The sequence below is a fragment of the Alosa sapidissima genome, chromosome 12, assembly GCF_018492685.1.
Source record: "Alosa sapidissima isolate fAloSap1 chromosome 12, fAloSap1.pri, whole genome shotgun sequence".
Taxonomy (NCBI): domain Eukaryota; kingdom Metazoa; phylum Chordata; class Actinopteri; order Clupeiformes; family Clupeidae; genus Alosa; species Alosa sapidissima.
Genome location: NC_055968.1, coordinates 7085240 through 7112283, shown reverse-complemented (window position 1 = coordinate 7112283; position 27044 = coordinate 7085240). Strand labels below are relative to the sequence as shown.

General features: G+C 41.6%; 3 protein-coding genes and 1 long non-coding RNA gene across 6 annotated transcripts; 2 read left to right on the top strand and 2 right to left on the bottom strand.

Annotated features, from left to right (window-relative positions):
- The first annotated feature begins 619 nt into the window (after positions 1-619).
- Positions 620-14886, top strand: LOC121724910 (dimethylaniline monooxygenase [N-oxide-forming] 2-like). 3 transcript variants are annotated; one of them, XR_006035329.1, is made up of 10 exons: positions 620-831; positions 1227-1350; positions 1860-2000; positions 2349-2537; positions 2702-2867; positions 3187-3329; positions 9359-9558; positions 9991-10146; positions 13645-13717; positions 13982-14120. XR_006035329.1 is itself a non-coding variant. In XM_042111842.1 (10 exons), exons 3-10 carry the CDS (start codon positions 1869-1871, stop codon positions 14409-14411), a joined length of 1689 nt encoding a protein of 562 aa, XP_041967776.1. In that variant the 5' UTR covers positions 620-831; positions 1227-1350; positions 1860-1868; the 3' UTR covers positions 14412-14886. The 3 variants fall into 3 exon arrangements, 2 of the variants coding, with proteins under 2 accessions (XP_041967776.1, XP_041967777.1); XM_042111842.1 differs by having other exon boundaries at positions 9791-10146; positions 13982-14886; XM_042111843.1 differs by having other exon boundaries at positions 1169-1350; positions 9791-10146; positions 13982-14886.
- On the bottom strand, positions 6721-8853 carry LOC121724929. The gene is made up of 3 exons (XR_006035331.1): positions 8761-8853; positions 7550-7609; positions 6721-6993 (listed from the first exon to the last, which is right to left on the bottom strand). It is a non-coding gene; the product is annotated as an uncharacterized LOC121724929 (long non-coding RNA).
- Positions 14887-15736: 850 nt separating the features above from the next.
- On the bottom strand, positions 15737-19098 carry LOC121677877. The gene is made up of 4 exons (XM_042056960.1): positions 17862-19098; positions 16535-16665; positions 15963-16070; positions 15737-15820 (listed from the first exon to the last, which is right to left on the bottom strand). The coding sequence occupies exons 1-4, from the start codon at positions 18538-18540 to the stop codon at positions 15737-15739; spliced, it is 1002 nt and encodes a 333-aa protein (XP_041912894.1). The 5' UTR covers positions 18541-19098.
- A 145-nt stretch (positions 19099-19243) lies between these two features.
- Positions 19244-25894, top strand: LOC121724916 (flavin-containing monooxygenase 5-like). The gene is given in 9 exon segments (XM_042111855.1): positions 19244-20421; positions 21043-21250; positions 22532-22647; positions 23518-23592; positions 23595-23716; positions 23902-24037; positions 24126-24345; positions 24775-24847; positions 24953-25894. Coding segments are annotated over 8 exon segments (1194 nt in total). The 5' UTR covers positions 19244-20421; positions 21043-21168; the 3' UTR covers positions 25323-25894.
- The last annotated feature ends 1150 nt before the right edge of the window (positions 25895-27044 follow it).

Below are 27044 nucleotides of genomic sequence, written 5' to 3'. Positions count from 1 at the left end.
AGTGTTTGTGTGTGTGTTTGTATGTTTGTGTGTGTCTGTGTGTGTGTAACATAACACAAAGCAGTTCTTAAAATAATGACTTTAAACTCATTCTGATGCTAACATATAATTTGGAGAATAAAGTCTCTGGAACGCTTGATATGCACTATGTAATGTTAATCAGATCATGACCCCTTTAGTTGGTTTTTGTCTATAGCATACCATTTTAGCGCTAAAAGGTGTTGAATATTGATATCAATTCTTCCATGGTGTTTTCTTTTTTTTATTTAAAGAAATCAAAATTGATGCAGCTACTCTGGTCTTATCAAGAGTAGGCCGAGGAAATATTTTCATGATTTAGAGAGACTTTCAGAATGTGCCTGTGATTATTCGCTGTCATGATATTTGGCTGTAATCCTTTGGCTCTGGTCTTACATTGAGCAATCCTTGGCAATGTCATCAACATTGCACTGAACATTTTGTTAAGGTCTATAATATTTAACAGCATTGGTTATATAACCCATTGAGAAACTCAGGGGTTAACATGGCCATAGATAGTTTCAGCCCCTTTGTTTTTTACTCCACCCACTGTCACATATTGCCTTTTTTGCCCCACCTTAGTCCACTGGTTTTGGCTCAGCCCTGTTAGCGGTTACTTACAAAAACAAATCAAAAACTGTTAGCAGTTACTTACAGACTTATAAAAACAAAAACTGGGTCTGAATCCGCCACTGTAAAATCAACATGTCAGTACACAACATCTTCATGTGATCCAGGGGAGGATCCCTTCCTGTTTTGTAAGAGACTAACCACAACTTCTCCTAGGACCATCCCTGCTGGCTTCAGCTCAGTGTAAGTGAACATGTGGACACAGAGCATGCATACACAGTGAATACACCAAGAAAAAAGGAGCAGAGTTCTTTTCAGGTTAAATATGTGGTGCACCACTTTATTTAGATATTTTTGCATGATCACATTTTTCTGTATGAGTGACTGTTTAACATACTCAGTAATGTCTTGCCATGTTTTGGAAAGCTTAACGATATACTAACACCTTCCCCTTGATACATGTGTGCATGCTGAGAAAGCTGTACACACATATAAGTAAAGTATTAATCTCTTTATCTACACATCAACAACACCTGACCTACTTTACCAAGTCCCTCTCATCCTGTTTGATCCACCCCAGACAGCACAGAGTTCAAAGTTTACCTGGATCTGATCACCAGCAGTGTTTTATGCAACAGGTTCACTCCAGTCCCTACAGGAAGGCCTGCAACACACCTGCAGAACAACAGCCGTCAGACTCCACAAGGAAACAGCCTCAATCAGGAACCAACCTGCTCTCAACACGGACGTCAGAACTGACAGGTGACAAGCAGGCACCTTACACATAGTAAAGTCTTGATTAGAATTTGTTGAGGCCAAGTAAATTCACTAACAAGGACTTATATAACACTTAAGATATGTATTACATCTAGCATGCAAATACTATATGTCAATGTTTTATTTTGAAATGAATGAAATCCCATCATATCTGCACTAGGCAAAATCCCCATGAATGAATGAAGTCCAGCACCCCCCCCCCCCCCCCCCCAAAAAAAAAAAAAATTCTCCTAGTACCACCAACCTGGCTCTAGCTGCAAGATCACAACACACAACACATGGTTGGCACAATGTATTCACAACTGCCATGTTTGTGTTACAAACTAACCCCATACATTTCTATGGGAGGTGCTATGAGTTCTGTGTCTCCTCATTAGAAAGTATCTGTGTATAGATAAAGATTTATGGCAATACAGTGACACTTTTGCCACCCACATCAGCTGCACTCTATCTTTCTCCACTTCGACTAGTAGCTTATAATCATACTTATACAGACCTTCAGTATGGTGCGACGGGTGGCTGTGATTGGTGCTGGAAGTGGGGGCCTTGTGTCCATCAAGTGCTGCCTGGATGAGGGGCAAGAGCCTGTGTGCTTCGAGAGCAGCGATGACATCGGAGGACTGTGGAGGTTTAAGGTAAGGGGGATGCTTGGAGGGTCATTGTAAGATAATTGTCATTGGGAAACTTCCTAACTGGGTGGATGAACTAAGAGTACACAGGGCTAAGTACAGTATAGCAGGAATCAGATAATCTCATACACAAATGTATACAGTAGAACCAGGGGGAACCCTTCATTCTGACCCAGGTTTGTTAATTTTTGGCATACAGTAGCATCTCACATGAGGTTCTGTGAGACTGTGTGGAAGCAAAGCTTAGCACTATTTCCCCCAGTTCTGGACTCTCCATTTCAAATTCCAGGTCAAATGCTAAACATTTTGCATTACAGTTCATCACTGGCTAATGACAATCTCATGGGCTTGCAGGAGAGGCCTGAGCCGGAGCACTCCAGCATCTACCGTTCTCTGGTGTCCAACACCTCTAAGGAGATGATGTGCTTCAGTGACTTTCCCATGCCTGCTGACTACCCCAACTACCTGCACAATGCCCAGCTGCTCCAATACTACCAGCTCTATGCACAACACTTTGATCTCCTGAAATATATTCAGTTCCAGGTGCCAACCATCCCTCCATCTGTTTTTAAAATAGGTTTAAATTATGTATAATTAATACCTATTTGGTATTAATTCATATATTTATTTGATGACTTCAAATGTTTGAATGGCAGTACAAAAACAAAGTTTATCTGTGGTGTGTGTGTGGGTGTGTGTGTGTGCAGACCACAGTACGCAGTGTGAGACAGAGGCCTGACCTCTCCTATTCAGGCCAATGGGAGGTTGTTACTGAGAACAGGGACGGTCTGGAGGAGAGCCATGTCTTTGATGGAGTGCTTGTGAGTTCAGGGCACTACACACACCCAGTGACCCCAATGGATAATATCAAAGGTACGGACGGCATTTCAAAACACACTGTAACAGTGAGTGTTTTTACATCTGAACCTCTTCAAAGGAGCTGTCTGTCTAAGATCAGTAATGCAGGAGCCTCAGAGATGGAGGAACAGTTTAAAATGAAATAAAAATCTGACAGGATAAAAAGAGGATAAATATTTTGTCTATTTATCAAAAGTTAACAAGCATGATGTAAATTGATTAGATACATTGAATGTGCAATCGTGGAATATGCAGTTGTCATACAGTTAAATGAAAACATTTAAACTGTTAATGATTATCAACTAATGCTGAAAGGTTATCCCATGTTTTTCAGGAGCAAAGACATTCCCAGGAAAATATTATCACAGTTGGGAATACAAGGACCCAGAACCATTCCGTGGGAAAAGAGTCGTGATTGTTGGAATTGGGAATTCTGGATGTGACATTGCTGTGGAAATTAGCAGAACCGCAGAGAAGGCATGATGCCCTGAAACACTCCTCTCCTCACCTCCTCCACCCTGCCCACACCTGTCCTTAAAATGTCACACATTACACATAAAATCATAAATGTCACACATTACACAAACTCATAAATGTCACACATTACACAAAATCATAAATGTCATATTATACATAATCTCAAATGTCACACATTATACCATTATAACAGTTATCTCATAAATGTCACACATTATACATAAACTCATAATGTCACACGTTATACATAAACTCATATAAATCTCATTGACCGAAACGACTTGGCTCTCACAACACTGCCTGCCTCGTCTCTCCTGACTGAAAAAAAAGCTTGGCTTAGCTAGGGTAACCTTGTCACAAATACTTCAACGCAGAATGTCATGTTGCCTTATATAAAACAATATTTAGTGTCTTTACAATAATTTAGTAAGGCATACATGTAATGTAGCCTAAAACATAGAAAAACAAAATAACATCAATTACAAAGTTAATGTTAGCGTTCACGTTGCTAAACGGTTGACGTTAGCTGAGATAGCACACCAATCATCTTACCTTGGATATCGGTGATGTAGCCCTCCATGATGTAGTATCCAATTGCTATATCCTCTTAAAAGCACTGGTCTTGGGATCCGATTCCCCTCATCAGCCCACTTTTCAACATCCCCCTCATCAGCCCACTTTTCATCATCGTGAATGTTGATACGGAGTCAAGGCTTGTTGTCCAAGCCATTCTTCTTGTCCTTGACAAATTGTTACCATTAATGTTACTGTACAGTGCGCGGTACAGTGTAACAGAATGTAGTGCTACAACCTTAGCCTCGTTTTCGCTTCAGAACGTTAAAGTGAGACATGGGCGAATTAATGGAAATAAACCGCTCACTTTGTATCCTTAAAGTATTTTTTGATTGATTGATTTATGGATATAGAACACACAATGTAGATCCAAGGAATTACTGCCCAGGTGAAAAAAAAAAAAATCTATTAAAAATATACTTTTTAAAGTACAGCGCGTTAGCCTGGGTGCCATTCCGAACTTAGTCCCGCCCACAACGTTTGAGGTCGGGAAGTTCTGACTAGAATTGAGTATGACTACGTCAGGCTAACAGTGCGTACTTTTTTCGTCAAATCCATGTGTAGTTAAAAGTATTCAATTATGTATTAAGTTCAACTTAAAATCTATTTGACTACACTTCAAGTGTAAATTGTATGCTAAAATGGAACAACTTTTTTCAAACTTTAAGTGTTCTTAAATACATTATACAAAGAGATTTTATGAGCATTCGGAACACAGTTGCAGTACAATTTTGTAACATCCCAAGTGTATTGGAAATGTATTTAAAAGGCATTACAATATAACTAATAATAGTGTAGTAGTGTATTTTGAATACACTCTTATCCTCATTTCTATTCATTTAGCACGCCTCTGTAATATTATAAATTAACTTCAAATGTACTTCCTGACTACAATAAGTGCCTTGAAAGTTTGCAGTTATGTTAATAAAAGTATAGTCTTAAGATACTTTAAGCATTATAAAGGCATGCAATTTAAGTATAATATTAGTGTGATTTAAAATTGTATTAGTATTAGTAAATTAGTACTCTCCTACCTATTCTGTTACATGACAAATTACACTTTAATTATGAGAAAAACATTTTATTGACAAGAATGAAAACAAAACATAATATTCATCCATAACAAAAGTAAAACATTTTTCTGAAAGTTATGGATCTCTTGAGCATATCTTTTTAAGTTGAATGTGGTAACGCGATAAAACATGCATTTGGGCGTATTATATTATTTCACATGCATAGATTTTTCGAGTGGCTGTTTGGATCGCTGGTCAGATTCCTCCTCGCTCGCAGCATTTTTTTCCATGCTAGGGGAGCAGTTTCCTCTGAGAGAATTTGCGCGCACGCATTTAATATCTACGTGTGTGAAAAAATATATATAATATAATACACCCGATCGCGCAAGTCCTTTTTGCCACTATTGTGTCGCGATACTCTACAGCCTCATTGGTAGACCATCAATTCAAAATGCAGATTTCATGAAAAAACAAAAGTTGTTTACCCTCTTAGGTGAGAGAATTGGCCCTCTAAGCTTGAAATTGTTTACTGGACACCCAGCCTACAAGCCAACAACTTAACAGTCTAACATGGCTAAATTTGTAATGCATGATCATTTATCAGTGGTGGAGGAAGTACTGAACCTCAGTACTTAAGTAAAAGTACAAATACACAGAGAAATATTTACTTTAGTAAAAGTAAAAGTACCACAATGACAACCCTACTTAAGTAAAAGTAAAAAGTACCTGCTTTTAAATGTACTTTAAGTATTAAAAGTAAAAGTATTTGCATAATGATTTATTCTCTTAATATCTATATTCTAAAAGGAAAAATCAGTATGGGCTGTGGCATTTTAATTAAGCTAGTTTTAGGTTATACTCGACTAGATAGTTTTAAGTTAATGCAATTGTGCTTACCATCTGTGGCCCAGTTTACATTCTGACCTACAATTCTAGAGACTGTAATTCTGGTTATCTAGGGTGATCTGCTGAGTAATATCATTCGGCAAAACACGAGAGCCTGAAGTTTAACGGGGTAGACAAGGGAAACGTCGGGTGGATCGTAATGCCAATTATGCTGATTGAACAGAAAAGTTGCTGAGAAAGGTGTCTTTATGATTAGGCTAAGTTCAGTTTCACTTGCGCAGACGCATAGACATTGAATGAGCGCTCACGTTACTACCCCCCAATTGTAGGCTATGCATATTTATTTAATCACACACAATTAAGGAATATTTCCTAATCTGGAAAATGTTACGTTTTTTCCGGCCACCGGTTCATTAATAGTCTACCATTCATTTGTGCCGCAAATGATCAGACGTGTGACAGAAGCATGGGCATAGCCTGTAACTTCGCCGATCCGCAGATAGCAATCTCATCGGAGAGGAGGCCCTAACGCTGCAAATAACAGACAGAGAAAGGCACAGAACACAGTTGCATGTACAGTGTAGCCATGGGTCTGGTGAATATAGCCTACCAAATGCAGATGGCTACAAGCTCACGCTTTGCCTGGTCTAGACTAGAAGCTTATGTTTCTAAGAATGCACGTAGCGCTCCAGAATCTTTGGTAGCAACCCCCCGGTAAAACAAACGTGTTTGCCAGAGAGAAAAAAAAAAACTGATCATAAAATGTATCGTAAAAAGGAACGATGGTGTTGTAGAAATGTAGCGGAGTAAAAGTACAGATAATTGCTGTAAAATGTAACGAAGTAAAAGTCAAAAGTATGCACTATAAATTTTACTTAAGTAAAGTACAAATACGTGGAAATTTTACTTAAGTACAGTAACAAAGTATTTGTACTTCGTTACATTCCACCACTGTCATTTATTGCTTATTTGTTTGCAAAGTCTTCTGGCCCAGAAAGAAAACCATGGTGGTTACGGATCATGGCTGAGGAGGAAAGGTACAGCTGGTAGAGTTGTGCACTGAGTGAACTTCCCTCCCAACACTGAGATGTGGTGGCAAAAGCTGTGGTAGCTAGCTTCCTTACTAGCACACCATCTTCCAGTCCAAGATGCATAAAGTTTTCGGTGGCAACCCAGGGCTGGACAGCAGTCAAATGCATTGACCTTGGTATTAGAGAATTTGTCTCTGTTGTCTGTGAACAGAAAGAAGATGGACAACATTTTACAAGATAAACAATATTTTACACAGAAATCCATTGGCAATGATGAGAGTAATACAGATTATCTGTACCTATTTGACATTTACTTTTTATGGGTCAAATTGGTATTGACACCATCTGTTTGCCATGCTGGTATGGGTAGACCTGGCCAGGTAGTCTTTCCTTAAAGCGTTGCGCACCTTGGCACCGATATGAGTGCAACCACCCTGTTTTCTGCATTTGATTACCTTAGATTCCTTTGTTTCCAATAAAACCGTATTATCGTTTTCGGGTCAAATGGCATTTTAAATGGGAGTCGTAGGGGCACTAGCCTACTATTTTGATGTTCTGCCCCTACGACTCCCATTCAAAATGGCATTTGACCCAGAAACGACAATACAGTCAAGCTTAATGGTGGCGCTTTATGCTAAATTATGCTTTCAAATGAAAGTTTGACTCAGGTACATTCACAAAAAGACCCTAGGTTGCATTTTGGCTTGAGTTATGCTTTAATAGTAATGGGGCAAGGTCCTGGATGAAGAATATTTACCTTTACTGCTGATTATTTGAGGCGTTCAGACATCTCGGTTTCAAAACTGTCCAGGAACACCTGTAAAAACATAGTTTAAACAGATTAAAACTAGGTAAATTACAAACACTACCATGAAATGAACTTGAATGCTCTGTCAAACACGAATAAAAAAATCTAAATCTATCGCATAAACCAAGGCATAAATATCAATCATGTAGCCTACTTCATAGCACTAACTTAGCAGAACACCAGGTTTAATTCCCCCTCAAATATCAATGGTGGAAAAAAACGTTCTACTTCATAAAATGCATGTAATTTGTCCTGTAGACTCATTTTAAAAGATGTCTCCACGATTAAAGAAAAAAACAGCTACAATGTCATTAACATGCCTAATGAATGTGAAGTGTGACTAGCCTAGCACCATCCTCCTTTCTGTGAGGTAGCCTACACCAGGGGTTCCCAATCTTTTCCACGACAAGGCCCCCAAATACTACCAGGTTCTGGCCAAGGACCCCCTTGATGTGTTATTAAACCCATCGACAATATTACGGCAAATGTAAAAATACATAGCTAATCCTAATAATTATTTTAGCCACAAGCACTTTGCGATGGAGCAGTGTGTAAAAATTGCATTTGGGGCTTTCTGCTAGAGAGCTATCACTTTACTATTACTCCCAGTCATTATCATGGAAAATATAATGTTCAGATATACAAATTATTAAAATGCCATTGTATAACAACCCTCATAGTAATAGGTATATTTTACATTTTTAAAATGTATTTAATTTGTTTATTTTATTTTTCCTTCCAACTTGCTGAGGCCCCCCTGGCACCCCCTCGCGGCCCCCACTTTGAAAACCACTGGCCTACACCGCACATAATATTAAAGAACATTGGTGAACTTTAGGCAAACGTTGCTTAATAAAGAACACACTTTCTTCCATCATAGTTTGTCTAACGTTAGTGCTAGCCAACACTTGTCAATAATCCCACAAACACAAAGCAGGCTAATGTAGTTTTCTTCTTGATAGGGATCTGGGTCGACGTTTATGACGTTAACGTTAGCTAAATTAGCTAACGTGATCTGGCATTGCTAGCTTGTACTAGCAAGGATAAAAACAAACTCTTGAAAGATTGCTAAGCCATCAATTTAACTTCTCCAAAGACTACCGAAGGTCATAAAGAGTAAGCTACATCAGAATCATTTAACAATATGCTTTGGGACTCACCTGATAACGAATAACTTGGCACTTTAGATCCAACTGGCTTCAGCCCTTGTTATCTCACATGACGAGTCCTTCTGGCTCTGTAGGACCAACGTCTCTGGCATGACTAGAATTTATGGTATCTTTAATTTGGACAAAGCTGTAACCTTATACAGACCGTAAACGTATGCATTTTCTGGTCTCTACAGTCCATCTGTCTTGCAAATAAAGTTACAAGCATAGACTGTATATAACGTTAATGTTTGCTCACACCACGTTTTGCTCGAAAGGTGCACAGATCCCCCCACTCCATTTCAAATTCGAACAGCCATGTTATTGATCAACTGGACTGCTTATAAATTTAACTTTGAATATTGCACAATTAGTATATTTGATTTTAGTACACTGAAGTTGAACTTAATAATATCTACTTTGAAGTATACTTTCTAAAAGTACACATTAAACATACTTTACATAAAGTACAAAAAGTGTAAGCATACTTGCTTTATACTTAATATACTTTAATCATATTTCTAACACACTAAAGTATACTGCTTTTTTACCTGGATGGTTGCCTGTAAATCCACACAAAATCTTTACCATCTACTAACTGTTTTCACAGACTTTCCTAAGTACGAGAAAAGGTGGGTGGATTTTGGGACGGATGTCGGATAAAGGCCTCCCACTGGACATGCTGATGATCAACCGCAGGAGCCTCCTGATGCAACGGCTACTGCCAAAGGCGCTGCTAAACTGGGTTACTGAGAGAAGGCTCAACAACAAATATGACCATAGGCTGTACAGTCTGCAGCCAAAGCACAGGTAACATAGAAGACCAGCCCATCTGCAATAGTGCTTACAGTATCGGAACTAATTTAATATGGGGAAAGTTACTGTACACAATTTAGTTAGTACAGTATGAAAATGGCATCATTTTCTGATCTAAAACTCAAAAGAGGCTGCACAATTAGATCTAATACTAAAGAACGTCAGTCAAGACACAAACATACATCCTGCTGGCTTTTACAAAAACACCCCCTTTACACCACTGCAGGTTCTTTGACAGGCGCCCCATAGTAAACGATGATCTACCAGGGCGGATTCTTTACGGAGCCCTGGCCATGAAGTCCAACATGCTTGAGTTCCGAGGGTCATCCGTGGTGTTCGAGGACCAGTCAGTAGAGGAGAACATTGACGCGGTTGTTTTCTGCACTGGATACAGCCCAACGTTTTCCTTTCTGCCCTCGTCTCTAGTTACCGGTCGCCAGGGAGAGATCCGCCTATACAAGCACATGTTTCCCCCTTCGCTAGAGCGCCCTACGCTGGCTTTGTTGGGTCTTATTCAGACGTCCGGGCCAATCATGCCATGCATGGAGCTACAGGCTCGGTGGGCCACCAGAGCCATCGCAGGTACACACCCAAAGCGTTTGTTTGTTTGTTTGTACAGTACTTTGGTAAACTGTCGGTGATTATCAATATATTGTGCTATATAAATATATTGACATTGACATCAGCTTGTTTGCAACAGATTTGCATTGAAAATATGACCTTGCCACAGTGGCGAATCTAGACATTTTTAACAAGGGTGGCACTAGTGAGGCACTGATTAATTCAAGGGTGGCATGAGGCAAAACATCCAGATAAACAGAAACAGGCTCAAGATGTGAAATTAGCACAAATACATTAGGGAAACCAGCACCAAACACCATACTCATAAATTGAAGGACAAAAAAAAAACACAAATACCTTACTTTCACATAAAATTTCTTTGTATTTGAATAAAATGCAAATACATATAACCAAACATACTTAAGTTAATTATCTAAGTTGTCTGTCACTGGGCTATGCTATGCTAAAACATATTACATCATGGGGATATTAAAATGTATTCTATTCTATTCTATTCTATTAAATGAAACAAATATACTCATCCAAGACATTTCCCCCCACAATAACGTATATGACCATCTATTTTTGTAGCTGTTAAAATAATTTGACCTGTTTTTTTTGTCTATTTGTTTATTTCTTATTATTGATATTTAATATTCTATTGATATATTATTAAATTATTACTATTTTGATTAATATTGAGGATCATATTGGCCTATGAGGGTCCAGGGGTGCTGTTAAACATACCATTTTAATGCAGTTTGGGAGGGACAGAAATACCTTAATTCATTGAGTGCCAAAAATGTAATATTATGTTTTTCCTTCCCATGCGTTGAGTGCCAAAAACGTAATATTACATTTTTAGCTCTTTTTTTCTAAATTACGAAACTAGACACTCTAACACACCTTATATGTGATTTTGGGAACTCTGTGATGAATGGAAATGAAATATATGACGATCGAAAACTCATGAAAACGCTCTAGCTGTTGGCAGGGATGGGCAAAAATACATCAATGTATTTTAAAATAAAATATCAAATATACCCTAATTTTAAATTTATCAAAATAAACTTTAAAATACATAGCCACACCATGTATCAAAATCAACTGTAGTTTTCTATTTTGAAAGTACCAAAATACTCTTTAAAAGGAGCATGATATCACTTTGCAAACCTTCCATATCTATCTAATCTATTCCTTCATCAGTACATTAACTCTGTTGAAGTGGACAGTGTTTGAGTTTTTCAGTTTTTCTCTGCCTACGAGACATGCCATCACCTGCAAACAGTCAACAGATCAACTATGCTGACCTACCTGTTACATCTCATAGCCTAAACACTGTATGCACTCAAAAAGTCACAACTGAATTTGTCAAGCGGTACAAAGTGGAGACAAGCCTCTGACATCGTCAATGCATGCCCAGATTGAACAATGTTGAAAGAAATGCTTGATTGATTGAACAATTTCTCAAGAAATTTGAGGCTGGTATGAGGGAGTGTATTGTTTGTGTGAGCAAGTCTAGGCAAATTATTAATTAAATAAAATGTTCAACGTTTTGCTTTAAGCAATACTTGGGGCAATTTGTTGCAGTGCAACCACATTGTTCCATGTGTTCGAATTGGATGACTTAAGTTCTCAAGAAACTTGAGGTTGGTATGAGGGAGTGTATTGTGTGTGTGAGCAACCTACATGTTACTTATCTGCCAAAATCTCAATATTTTGATCACAACAACTCTGGGCAAATTGCAAGTCAGCACCAGTGCTGCATTCATTGTTTTGCACTTTTATAATCACATCACCAAAAGTAGGTTATTGGTTTTACCAAAAATATTTGCCAGTATTTTTAAACTACAAACCTATAAAGTATTTTGATACAAAATATGATGGCATTTTTATGATGGCAACTAAATAAAATACAAATGACAATATACTATTTTGTATTTTAAATATATGGCTCTATAGACCAGCCAGGGACGGATTAAACAGATATGGCCCCCTGTGCACAATATCAAAAAAGGCCCCCCCTCCCCCTGACCGCAATGCGCGCATGCGCGTTTGCACGTGCAGCCAGCGCGTCTCTATTTGCTGTCGCTGTGCAGGCTGCATGGTGCACAATTTCACACAATGACAATGTAGTACATTATGTCATATATTATAACTCAGGCCCACACAGAAAGCAGCAGCTGTTTTTATTATTAGGCTGTAATATCCCTTTGCTGCCAAACTACTCTCCAAACTACAGCAGGGGTTCCCAACATTTTTCATTAAACGGACCGGACAACAGTTGTCATATTTCTGACGGACCGGTAGCAGGAACGTTGATAGTATTTTGTGAGAGGTGGTGCTGATCATATTACGGGTTCCCCCGGGAAAATATTGAAATTCTGGCTGTTAAATACACCCTTTTAACGCAGTTTGGAAGGGGCATACAAACTTTAACAGAGCAAGCAGGGCCTGTTTTCTGTCTGACTCAGGTGACGTGAACGTTGGCTACCTGCATGATAAGGTTTTCACTTTACTGCTGCTTGACACTACCTTGCATGGAGACATATTTCACGTTAACAGTGGAGATGTTAGCAAAACTATAGCATTTGGTAAGATTGTGCAGTTATCCGGTTCCGTTTTTTTTTATTATTTTATATAAATCAGAGGGCCCCCATTGGCTCAGGGCCCCTGTGCACGTGCACACTTGGCAGAAGCCATGATCTGTCCCTGAGACCAGCAATCTACTTGTCGAGGAGGTTCATCTTTTCAGAAACGCTGCAGATCATAGACAGAGAAAGCTCTGGGAACAGAACGCAGGAATGATTTTGTTGTCACACGCTACTATGGAAAATTAACTTTATAAAGAAAAAAAAAGAAAAAAGTATGCCAGATAGCCAGCCTTTAAAGCAAAAGTGGAATGTGCGCAATGTTTCATTTATCCCTCCTGATCGAGACGAATAAAACAGGCATGGGGGACGAAAGAAACATACAGTTTAGCCTAAGCTATGTAAACTTCCCATAATTTCAATATTTTATAACAAATGCTTGACTGGTTGAATGGTCATTTATGTCATCAGAATATCGCTACCTGTAGCCTAGATGCAACGAGTGTTTATGAGTAAGCTTGATGAACCATAAATGAAAAGTTTTCTTAACATTACATTAGGACATTGTCATTAAATGCTTTTACAAAAGTATGGGCCTATAGCCTACAGTTAACACTTAATGACATAACACATGACAAACGTCAATCGTGGCAATCGTGTTTGCCACTTGCATTTCTGACGTCTGACACTTCAAACTGCTGCAAGTGCATCAAGAAAGGTCCCGCCTTAGACCATGTTAATGGCCAATCGTAGGATTTGGGGGTGGCACCTGGGGTGGCCAATCGAATCTCAAGGGTGGCCTGTGCCACCCGGAGCCACCCCTCTGGCTCCGCCCCTGCCTTGCCATGATAGGAACAAGAGAGAGAAAAGGTGTACTTTATGTGTCTGTGAGTATGCTTTGTGACTTCACATTTCAATTGTTTTCAAGGGTTAAGCCAACTTCCTTCTGAGAAGAAAATGAATGAGGTCATTGATGCTGAGATGCAGAGATACACTGAAAGGTAGATAACAGATATATAAGAATATGAATGTCAGAAATACATTTTTACATTTATTCATTTAGCAGACACTTTTATCCAAAGCGACTTATGGACATATGTTCATTGTACTACAAAGGCCATTGTCCTTGGAGCAACTTGGGGTTAAGTGCCTTGCTAAAGCCCAAAACTCTTCTGGCTACTGCATGCTAGTCCAGCTCCTTAACCACCGCCCCTGAAATAATACTCATAATAATATTTTGATTCTTGTTTAACTCTCTTCTATAGTTATCCCAGCCATGCTACTGTCCAGGTGCAGTACATTCCTTACCTGGATGATCTAGCACAGGAAGTAGGCGCGAGACCCAACTTCCTCTCCCTGCTCTTCCGGGATCCCAGTCTTTCTCTGAAAGTTCTGCTGGGTCCATGCACACCATACCAGTTCCGGCTGTTTGGGCCGGGTCAGTGGAAAGGGGCCCGGCAGGCCATCTGTACCCAGTGGGACCGGGTGACCCAACCCATGAGGACAAGGCCGGTGCCCAGACTAAACCCTTCTTCAATGCCGGGCTGGTGGTTGGCCCTCTCTAGTGGACTCACGGTGGTGCTTGCCATCCTGGCATTTCAGATCAAACTCCCAGACCTCTTTGATAACCTGTCAGAAGCCTTTGGTGGGGTGCTTGATGATCTGTGGAAGGATGGGATAGCACCCGTAGTTTAGAGCAAAGATTTATTAGAGACAAGACTCTGTTCACACTGTTCATAACGTTCATTCAATTCCACACTTTCACTTTTGTTATCTCCTGAATTATTCTTGAAAGAGTAACAATAATATGCAATCATCACATTAAATATCAGTTATTGTCTGACACAAAGAATGAAGACCTACATTTTATGATGTTGCCCAAGTTCACAAACTTCACAAATGATCAAATGGTGTTCTTATAAAGGATGGTGTGGAAAGTCCAGCTGCTTACTCTACGTCTATTTCAGTGAAAATTGAGAAGTAGTGTAATGTTTGAATGTGTCTTGTCTAGTTGCTTACTATGGGTCTCACATGTCAATGACAATTCTATCAGAAAGACTCGGGAAGCATGACATGAGGTTTACAATATTTAATTGAAGTTAACAATGTTATATCCTTAAAGGAATAGATAACTTAGAGATAATAAATGGAATTATTAAGAGTCTTTGGCGTAGGCCCCGTCCTCAGTCCAGGACCTGAAGCGTGGAGACCCTCGCGGATCCTGCCGGGTGAATATGGCAGGGGAGGAGCCTACCCCCAAAGAGAGAGATGGGAAAGGCCTACCCGAGGGTAGACGTGAGGCTGGGACACTTCCTGGAATAAAGCATAATCAAAGAGAACATTAATATGAGACAAATCCTTCGTTAATAGTAAAGTGATTCATGAAAGGAAATGAAACTGAGAACAGATGATAGAAAAAGTGTACTCTCTTGCGGGTAGACATAACCAGCATGGTCTGCAGCGATTGCAGCGAGTCGGGGAGCTGCACGAGCTCAGAGCTTTCGGAAGCTCGGTTCTTGCACGGTAAGATGAATGCAATGTGGTGCAAATCCCCGTGGAAAGTGCTTAATGATCGTTCGGTTCGATAATGATTGATGATTGCGATTTGATGATGCGATTCGAGTCGACTGTCGAGTTGCGTATGTATATGAGTGAAGTGGGGTGATGGAAGGATAAAAGAAATTAACTGTTGTGACGTGATTACCCAAAGTTTTGCTTGCAGAAGCTAGACCAAGGGCGGCGGTGCGTAGTGACTAGAATGTATTAACGCTTTATTCTGTGCCTAAAGTGCCGGCTGTGCGTAGTGACTGAAGAAGAGTGGCTCGGGTCCATCGTAATTAATATAATGCTTTAGCCGAGCCGAATAACCACCACCAGACCTTTGCAAGGAAGCTTACCTTATTTGACACTTGCGAGAGCTATTTGCGCATCTAGAAGGGCTTGATCCTGAGGTCTTATATAGGACTCGTAAGCCGACGAAGACCATCTTCCGAGCAACTTGATAGAGGATGCAGGTAATCCTAGAGCGGCTGCTGACGTTGCAGCGCCGATGCGAAAGGAGTGGCCGGTATATTGGGAGGTTGAGAGCCCGCAGCTACCGACCACTGTAGACAAGTGGATCCTGAACCATTGCTTAGACATAGATGACCCAGAAGGTAGAAGAAAGAGTGGTGAATTGGGAGAAGTGTGAGGGCGAAGTTTAAGATAGTAGGACATGGAAGTATAGGGACAGAAAGAGTAATTTACTTTAGAAACTCTTAAACTGACACCAGAACCTGAGGTGTCCGTTTTAGAATGTTTCAGAAATACGTTATAGAAGTGGGAGGAGAAGAGGATGGCTGAGAAAGCCAGATCCTGAGAAGGGTTAAAAACCTGGCTGTCAGAGCAAAATTCCCCGGGGCGCATGAACCCATAGAAAGCCATGAGGAACGCGGCTTCGAGGAGTGAATTGATATAGGGAGTGAAAAGAGAGCCTTCCCGTAATTTAGACACCAAAAGACGTAATAAGTGAGGGGTTAAAGGCAGGCGTTTATCAGGGACTGAGAGAGTGGATTTAGCGAGACCTTTGAGAAGCCAGCGAACGGAAGGTACAGAAAATAAGCTAGAAAAGTTAGGGTCATGACATTTGGCATAGAATTGTATCCCTGCTAACATTCTTCTAATTGTAGGAATTTTAAGTGACGTGATTCGGAACTGTAAACGATGAAAGCGCAAATAGTAGTAATAAGAACAGGAAACAAGGGTAATTGGAGTGAGCCGCAGAAAATAGTGACCCAAGACCATGCCAATTTATAAGCTTTTAGTGTATTTGGGGCTACCCCTTTTTCCATGTAAACTCTAGCTGACGCTAGGAGAGAATCCAAATCGACGTTCAGTCCAGAATTAGGTCTGTGAACGCTGGGCATGGTGTCGGCTCCGGGTTGGCTGTTGGGCATCGCCGCCTGAACTCCTGAAAACGAGAACGAGACAGCGCATCAGCAAGTACATTGCAATAACCAGGAATATGTTCTGCGTTAATGATGAAATTATGCATCACAGATTGCCATGTTAGACGTCTAAGTAGTGGCATGATAATGGCAGATGAAGACCTTCCTTTATTTATCATGCCGACGACTGCCGCGTTATCGCAATGAAGAGTTATGCGTTTGCGAGACCAAGAGCCACCCCATAAAACACTCGCAACCACGACGGGGTAGAGCTCATGAAGAGCAGAAGAGGCAGATCCAAGGGCAAAGGCAGAGAACTCGGCTGGCCATTTCTCTGCGAACCATTGCCCTTGGAAGACCCCCCCAAAGCCCACTGAAGGAGCCGCGTCCGTAAACAAATCGAGGGAAGCGGAAGATTCAGGGACTTCGTTGTAGAAAAACGAAATGCCGTTCCAATTGTTAAGGAGCTGGGACCAGAACCTGAGGTCGGACCTGCTACCTTCGTCGACCTGGACTAGATCAGACAGCTTCTCGACGGAATGAGCCAGATTTAGGAGACGAGAAATAAATGAGCGGCCCTGAGGGATTATCCTCATGGCGAAATTTAGATGGCCTTGTAGCGAAAGAAGTTCACGTTTAGAAACCGCACTAGAAGACACAAATGAAGCGGTAATGGCCCTTATTCTGAGGAGTTTCTCTTCTGGAAGAGAAGCTTGCATTTTGACGGAGTCCAGCATAATGCCTAGAAATTCGAGTGACGTAAGAGGACCCACGGTTTTCTCCTCAGAGAGCGGGACGCCTATGGTGCTGAAAGTTTGTCTAAGCGTGTCTAGCACGGAAGTCTTGGCGGACGGGAAGTCGATGAGCAAAAAATCATCGAGGAGATGGAGAACGAATGGTAATTTGTAAACGTTAAGCAGGATCCAACACAATGCTTCTGACAAGCAGTTGAAAATGTGTGGACTACTCCTACAGCCAAATGTCAGCCTAACCGCGAAGGAAAATTTTGACTCCCACTTAACCCCGAAAAGGGGCCATTCAGAGGGATGAATGGGCATGACTTTGAAAGCGTCTGTGATATCGGCCTTCGAAAGCCATGCACCTTGGCCTGCTATCTTGATTAAGTGGGCAGCATTGTCGACAGAAGCATAGTAGAGGGAAAAGGGGTAAAGGGGGATACACTCATTAACGCTGGCTACGCGAGAAACAAACCTCCTACCCGGATCTTGAGCTGGGAGTGCTGAAGCGAGGTTGAAGGTATGTAGACCTGCTAGGGCGGAGGCTTTTGTAAGCGGTGCGCCCGCGGAGTGAGCGGGAGGGCGAAACGCCGCTGGCAAGAAGGAGGAAGTGGAGGGGAGCGGCGCGTGGGAAAACGCTGAGATGTTGAGAGAGGCTGCCGGTGTGGAAGTTGATGGTCTCTCGAAGGCTTCCATTCTTGCTTCGAGGCCTTTCACTGTCGATGTGAGAGACAGGATAGCTTCCACGATGGATTGATCGGACACCGGCGAAGTTTGGATTTGGGAGGCCGAAGGCTGGGAGCGCGTCGGAGCTTTGTACACCCTTTTTCCTGGCTGAGATGGAGGAGGCTTAGCCGGGCGCTTTCGGCTTGCCTTTTTCGGCTGAGCTGGGGCCTCCGGGGAAGCGATATCCTCCTGGTCGGATATGGAGGGAGTACCCAGAATACTCAGGGCCATAGAGAGCAGGTCTTCTCTCGGAGTCCCGCTTTTGACGAGGATCCCTTGTTTCTCCAGTAGCTCCAGAATCTGCTCAGACGGATGGTTTAACCATGGGGAGTCCCGTGCGAGGACGCGAGAGCTCCGGCGCACATTGGCGGGTGGAACAGGGTCATCATCGTCGGAGTCAGATACTTGAAAGTCGAGCAAGTTGTAGGAGGACATAGTGAGCTGTGAAGCGGAATACGACTGACTATCGAAAGCCGATACCTGGAGACAGCAAACAGGTACGTGAGTGAAGAAGTTTTAAAGACGGTTGTACGCCGCTGATTGGTTAGGAGTAATGAATGAATGAGTGACGTAGCATTGAGTCTTCCTGACAGAATTTAACGCTGACGCTTCCATTTACATCTTTGGAGGAATTGATACAATACAATTCATGCTGTGATATGTTTTTTTGTCTTTTTATTCAATACCTTTATAAAGTATAAAGAGATGGCACAGAGCAAAAAATAAGGCTGAACTTCCTCATATTAAAAACTATGTTTTGTTCTCTGTTGTGTAATGATGACACTGATTTCATCATCATCATCAGCCATTGTTTATGTAAGGGATAATGGACGACACGGCATCCCCTGAACCTAGAGGCCGACCATCTAAGGCCTGAACCGAGAAAGGAGATGGGCTCACCCCTGAGTTGCTTTGCCAAATTGACATCCATGAGATTCTTCTCTTCCCCTGGAATCCTAGCCTGACGAGCCAGACCCACATTAAAATGTAGGATCTGGGGACTCACCACTCACAGTGCTCAGTCCGAGGGGCAGGATAATCGGTTGTCTTTCAAATTCCCTCTGCACACAATAGGATAGCGCTACAACTCATGAGTCCCATGCGTTTTCCCACCAGCGGAGCTAGTTGGCTAATTCAAACTTTTGGCAACTTAAAAAAGCTTAACTCGTGTCACGCCGTTTGCCAACAGCAACATCCACCTTCTTTGTTTTACGAAGTTTTATGCTTGTATCACAAAGTGAACGATTGTTTCACTAATCTGCCGCACTACTGCCGGACCCCTTCCCACTCCAGTGTGACTGACTTCATTGCAGTGATCCCCCTAAGGATGGCTTAAAGTGCGAAACTGAATTGCATACTCTGCCACAGATCATCTGTCCTGCTTAAGGTGAAGGAGATGCTTTGCTGACTCACGTTGGTTGTTAGAATGCCCAAAGATAGTTTGGAGCTGGGTCATGAAATCGGCCTGGTGGCAGATTGGCAGATCCTTCTCCCAGACCGCCATAGCCTACTCCAAGGCTTTGCCTGACAGCAGGGTTGTTATAAGGTATTCCAATATGGTGGAACTCTTCTGTAGGAAAGTCATGGGGCTGTGGGCTTCTATCAAACCACTGAGGTGACTGGAGATGGCGGTCAGAGCAAGGGACTGGAGCTACAAGGGCTGGTGTCGCCGGTGGGGGTGCTGTAGTAATCCTGGACACCGACTGGGAGAAAGTCTGGAAGGAGGCATTGAGCTTGTCCAAGGATTGCCAAAGCTTGACGATACGTCTTTGTTGTTCACTAAAAGCTACTCCCATTCTGCTTACAATGGTTTTCACATCCGTAGTCTCCGCTGTTCTCTCTTGTGGCTCAGTCCTGCTGTTATAATTCTGGTTGAGCACAATTGCAGGAGACCACAGGAGTAAGGTTTCAACAGGGTTTATTTCACAGCAAACTTAAACTTCAGCAACACAGGCTTAAATCAGGATATGTCCGCTTTCAACATTTAATTACTTAGACCCAATTATTCTCAATACAACCTCGCTCACCGGCGAAAGCGGCATGTGCCACACTCATGTTGGCGGCGGTCTCCACAACACTTTAAGAAGGCCATCAAGAATGAGCCACAGGTGATTCCCATGATCACCTGTCACAGGGTTTCTCAATGTGATTGGCATGAGCTTGGGGCATTTGTCGCTTTCTGGTTGCCTGGGGTTTTATAGGGCAATTTCTAGGGGTTTGATGGTTCTGGTGGCATCAGGCGACAGGCAATGTGAAGGATCACTAGTCTTAAACCTTGGGCTTATTTCACCACATTCTGTCCAAGGAGGAAGAGGGGTAAGTTTGTTGTGATACTGTCTAATTTCTAACCATTGTATTGCCATATTCACATTTTGCTGAAAGAGTTTTGTACTTGCATAAATATTTTAGCCAGGTAACACTGTTGTTGCAGAGGTAAAGAATTGTTTGTTTTTAAAGCAAGAAATAGCAATCATTTACTTGTGGCAGCCGAATTCACTTGATTAATGAACCATCCAGTGAATGGTCAACAAGCTGCTGTTGATCAGTGGGCTCTTCGCACGAAAGGCTCTCATTGTGGCCGCTTCGTTTCCAGTGGAGCGTTAACTGTGTTGTAACAACATCTTCTGTTATATCCTGCTCCTAACATCTTCACTCCGACACTGAATATCTTGTTTGCCCAATAATAAAAACTTTAACTCACATAAATCCTTCTTTATTGTAACATACTGATTATTTTGAGCCCATTGATCAGCAGCAACACATTTATGCTTTGAGTATTGCTGTAAAGAGTATATCAGCAGAGTGTCACCATTTGTAGATACTAATTACATTAACAATAGCAGCAGGTTCAAACACACCTGGCTCCACTGGAAACAAACAAGCCGTACGTGCAAAAAGCCTATTAAAGGACTTAAAAGTGCTTTGTTTGTATGACAGGATTCCTCTCCAACGACGGCTGGCACGCCAAGCGTGTAGTTGTGATTGGAGCAGGTTGTTCCGGCCTGGCTTGCATCAAGTGTTGCCTGGACGAGGGGCTGGAGGCTGTGTGTTTCGAGAGCAGTGATGACATTGGAGGACTTTGGAGGTTCAAAGTACATAACAGGCAGAGGCGGACAGAGTACACAGCTTCATTACTTGAGTAAAAGTACAGATACCCTTTGCTAAATTTTACTCAAGTACAAGTAAAAGTACAACAGTCAGATGTCTACTTAAATAAAAGTACTAAAGTACTTGAGTATCAAGAGTACAAGAGTACATATTGCATTAATACTGCCACAGTGCTTACATTTATGTACAGAAACAACCTACATGGAGTTATAAAAACAATTTAATGTTAATACCTTGGAGAATGTAAAAGGAATTGAAAGTAAAATCAAGTCATTTTCATATTTTTACCATGTTTTTACCATGCCAGGGATGGGCAGTATTTCTAATACATGTATTTAAAATACGTATTTCAAATACAAAATACTATTTTGTAATGGAAACATTTGAAGCTAAAACTATCATTAACTTGTTCAGAAAATTAAAATAGAAGAAAATAGAAATAGAAATAGAAAATTGAAATAATAGCGAGGTGGGGCCACAGGTTGGCACATTCCCGGGATGGACCTGCTGTGTCTTCATCCATTGATTTGTCCATGGTTTCGTCTCTTATCTAAATCTAACCATGGAGTTGACTTTGGCGGAAAACTGAAGGTGATTGCTGATAGGCTGTCCCAATCAGTGGCGCCTGCACAATCCAATCACGTTTGAGAGGGAAACAACAAATTGAGGGTTTTCGAGATTTTTCTTTTTTCCTTTTTTTTAGAAGAAGTAACTGGTACTCACGGTTATGGATAGAAATGTAGTGGAGTAAAGAGTATAATATTTGCCTCTCAAATGTACTTGATTAAAGTCATGAGTACTCCCCAAAAATGATACTCGAGTAAAGTTAAGATCCCTCAAAACTGTACTCAAGTACTGTACTCCGTTACTGACCGATAACAGGATTCAGTAGCGGTTCTGGACCAATTTTACTGCATGGGCCAGTGGTTTGATCAGAGGGACACATTCAACTCAGGACAAAACGTGATATAAACTAAACATATGCCTCCGGACCACCCTAGTATTTATGGGTGACTAAATTTATTTTTTTGAGGGCCCCTGCCTGTCATTTTAAGACACCTGATTTGATTCACCTTCAGTGGGTCACTTGTCATACTTAGGAGTAATATTCCTCTTTACCCAGGCTGATACTGATCTGTGGGTTGAAATGCATATGGAGGTTTGCATGTGACATTTTTTAATTGGTATTCCAAAAACTTTCCCACAACAAAACTCAATTACAACTTGTGCTTTCAAATGTACATATTTTGGTTTAGTTCAATACTAAGAAGAGCTGAAAAAATAATTAAAAAAAAGAGTTCTGCTTTTGTCATTCTAGGAATATCGACATTTCAGGGGAGACATTTCCATAGCTGGGAATACTGCAGTGCAGATGGAATGCAGGGGAAGACTGTCATGGTGATCGCTGTAGATGCCAGCAGAGTGGCAAAGCAAGTTAGTGGAATCAGTTATAAGTTATTAGATAAAGAATAAAAGGAGCAAAGCTTTATTCTTTGCAAGTAGTACTTATTGCTGCTCTAACAATGTTGTAGTCACATTGTACCTTGATTATACCTTCATTTTCTTACTGTTTCTCTGTACAAGCCAATAAGGTAAAATTGTGTACCTGACAAGTTTCGGCTACCTTGCCTCTGTAGCCTTCATCAGAGGTGTCACGTGATGTTGGTGTGACGTCGTCTGAGCTGTGTTATATGGAGGGGGGGGGGGGGGCGCCCTCTGCTGTCTGGTGGTTTTTCATACAGCCGGGGGCGGCCCTGCAGGACTGTGTCCCAGGTGTGGGATAGCTGGTAGGCTCCTTCATCCCGGTTCACAGTCTTTGGGGCCCGCTTCCTGATTTCAACCGCCTCTTTGATCCATCGATGGAATTTGTTGCTTTCCGTTCTGATGACCTTGGCTGCGTCCCAGTTCATAAGATGGGTTTCCCTCTTACAGTGGTCTGAAATGGCAGATTTCAGATTTTCTTGTGTTGCTTTCATTCTTGTTGCACGGGCCCCCGGCTGTATGAAAAACCACCAGACAGCAGAGGGAGCACCCCAGGGGACACGGCTCCATATAACACAGCTCAGACGACGTCACACCAACATCACGTGACACCTCTGATGAAGGCTACAGAGGCAAGGTAGCCGAAACTTGTCAGGTACACAATTTTACCTTATTGGCTTGTACAGAGAAACAGTAAGAATTAGTAATGCAGTAAGCCTAATGAACCTCTTCAATATATTATACCTTCATTGTTGTAAGTGGCTTTTGATAAAAGCGTCAGTAAATGTAACTCCTACAAACTGCTCTGCGTGAACCCCTCAGGTGTACCTGAGCACCAGACATGGCGCGTGGATGGTGGGGCGCATCGGAGAGGGTGGGATGCCCGCTGATGTGGTGAGTGTAGTGACCGTCTGGCTGTGCTCTTGCACAGACTAATGCCAACTTGGACCACAAGGGCAGTGGAGAAGCAGCTCAATAAGCACTTTGACCACCATCTTTATGGGCTACAGCCCCCTCATGGGTATGAAGTGCAAAAGGCTGATTTTTATATCATTTTGTTTTTGATTTTGCAGACTTTCATGTTTATAAAACAACACTGCAAATTGAGCTTTACCGGCTGTTTTATTATTTATAGACATGTACACATGACTACCTTGACATGACGTTTTTATTCACCATGTTTTGTCTTTGTCTGTTTCCTTTCAGATTCTTTACTCAGATCCCAGTGGTGAATGATGATCTGCCTGGACGTATCATCTCTGGCCGTGTGATGATAAAGCCAAATGTGAAGGAGTTCATTGGCTCTAGTGTGATTTTTGAGGATGGAACAGTGGTTGATGAGGTGAGGCATTATTATTGAAACCACTTTTCATGTCCACAAAATGGTTAGAATACCTTGAAACATTGATATCCTTTTACATTTGTACCAGGTGGATGTGGTGGTGTTTGCTACAGGCTATAACTATGACTTCCCTTTCTTACCTGAAGACCTGAGGGTTAAAGATGGCTACCGCCTGTCTTTGTACAAACACATCTTTCCCCCGAGCCTGGAGAAACCATCACTGGCTGTGGTAGGCTTCATCCATGGACTCGGAGCGATTATCCCCCTGGCTGAGATGCAGGCTCGCTGGGCCTCCCGAGTCTTCAAAGGTACAGGGAGAGAGTCAACTACATCAGTTGTTTTCAAAGTGGGGGCCGCGAGGAGGGGGCCGCAGCAAGTTGGAAGAAAAAAATTAAAGCAATAAATAAATAAATAAAATAAAAGTTGTTGTAGTATTGACAATGGGTTTAATAAGACATATTGCAAAAGGGGAGCCTTGGCCAGAATCTAGTGGTATTTTGTGGGGAGTTTGGGAACCCCTGAACGGAGCAGGTACAGTTATAGAAATACACATTATGAATGTCAGGGGGAGCTGTGGAGCAAGAGGCAGCGCCAATACCACATCTTGTTCTAGGTGCCCTCTGGGACCAAGTCCAGGTTCAAGTCCAACCTGAGGTCATTTCCTGAACCCACTCCCCATCTCTCTTTCCCACTTATTTCCAGTTGTCTCTTCACCGTTTTGGTTGTTTTCCCCTCAGGCCTCACCAAGCTGCCCTCAGAAAGCATAATGCTTGAAGACATTCAAGGAACCACCAAGAGAATGCATCAGAGGTAGTGGAACAGTTCATTCTCTTTATTTTTATTTAAATAACACTGTATTATTATGTTACAGTCTGACTGAAAGTCTGACTTTTTTACCTGTTGCTTGCATGGCAGGTTTGCCTGTTCTGAACGCAATCCTTTACAAGTAGACTACATCCCCTACCTGGATGATGTTGCACATGAAGTGGGAGAAAAGCCACAGTTCTTTTCACTTTTTCTCCGAGACCCTGGTCTAGGTCTGAGGATTCTGTTTGGGCCCTGCACTCCATACCAGTACCGCCTGTGTGGGCCGGGCCAGTGGGCGGGGGCCCGCCAAGCAATCTACACGCAGTGGGAGAGGGTGATCCGTCCCTTTGGCACACGGAAACTACCAGAGATCCAGCCTGAGACGAAGCAACGCTCCCCTGTGTATCTCACATTTGCAAGTGTGAGCCTACTGGTTACTGTAATGTACATGAGAAATTGTTTACAGTTACATAAGTAACAGAGCAGTTTCAGGAAGCTCTCTTATAACTGCTACTTCAAATACTGAATTTTCCCCTCTTTGATTTCTTAACAGGGCCAAACATGATTTTAACATGTGAGTTTTAATCAAGATTTTAGCTACATAGATTTTATGGTGCAGATAATAATGACATATTAGTTTGCGGATATGTAAGAATAATGAAAACGTATAACAAAACTAACTTTTGTTGTGTGAGGTATGATATTGGAGTGATTATGTGTGATGAGTACTGTAAAAGGTGTAAAAAAAACTCGATGCAAGGTTCACTGCACCCGTGTATATATATATGCTACTTTGATCCCGTCAATTTGGCGATGTTTACCGAATGTTAACCTGTTGAGTAGTGAATTTCCTGGTTCCTACTATTCTAGAATTTTACACAAACAATCAGTTTCAGAGTTTCTTTTTTATTATTTCTGATGGTAATTGTGGCATCATAGTGCGGAATTCTCGGTTTGCGAACATTCTAATCTCATATTTGTGACCCATACTCCTTAACAGTAGCCTGACGAGCCAGACCCACCTCAAGATGTAGGGTCTGGGAACTTACCATTGGCACTGCTCAATCCAAGGGGCGGGATAAACGGTTGTCTTGCGCGGAACCGTCGGCGACTCTATACACAATGTGATTGGCCTGATTGAAGTTTCATTTTTCCAGCTCGCAAGCCAACGGAGAGATGCTAGACTACCCTGGCTGCAAATTACATTTGCTGCCGCTAGGGTGCGTCTAGGCTATCTCAACAGGTGACTGCAAGTCATATTTTCAGTCCTGAATGTAATACCATACAGGTCAAAACCGTATGACATTAAATATTTTCAGATTAGATACATGATCATGTCTTGTACATACCTGGTATATATTTTTATTTTACTGAACGAACTTTGTAGGCTACTTTCAGATTATTCGATTATTCCGTTCAGATTGCACTATTATGGAACACAATAATACTGTGCCCCTGAGAGATCAATGCTTTCCCTCAGTTTAGTCAGGTGCGGACTCTTCCTCAGAGAGATAACAATAGAACATTACTTCAGAACAAACTGCAATACAACTGGTTCAGAGCAAGTTATGCTGTGGAGAAACATCAAGGGCTGGGTGCTCTATATTAAGCCTAGCTCTAGAGCTCATAGAACTTCATGGAGATATCCATTGAACAAAGCCTTTAGTCTTGGATTAGGCTTAATCTACATACAAGCGCCGAGTATTTTGGTATGCGTCAGATGGATTTTGCCAACATTGACCACTGATCACTTTATTTTAAAGGTCACTTTCCAGATGATTATGACAAGTTGTGATATGTGACACCTTCAAATTACATCTACATTTGACTACAATGAGCAAAAAATGTTTTGTTCTAATCCTTATCCTTGTAAACATTCCTGAAAGTGTTCTGTGTCTTAGAGTACTGGGAGACTGCAGGCTGAGTTTGAAGAAAACAGGAAATTTCAAAGAGACTTTACGAAAGGGTTCACAAGATATAAAACATTATTTCTCTCCATGTTGGCCATTTGAAAACTGAAGGAATAATACAACCAGTAGGATGAGATGCTTGAATTCAGAGTGGTTGTTAAATGTATGTCAGCCCTAGCTCCAGCATTTGCAGTCCATTGTAAGCTTTGTCAAGGTGAGTGATGCACCAGCTTTGGGAATGCTTAATTGGAAAAAGGTCGCAAAGCATTTAATCAAAAACAGTTGCTCCC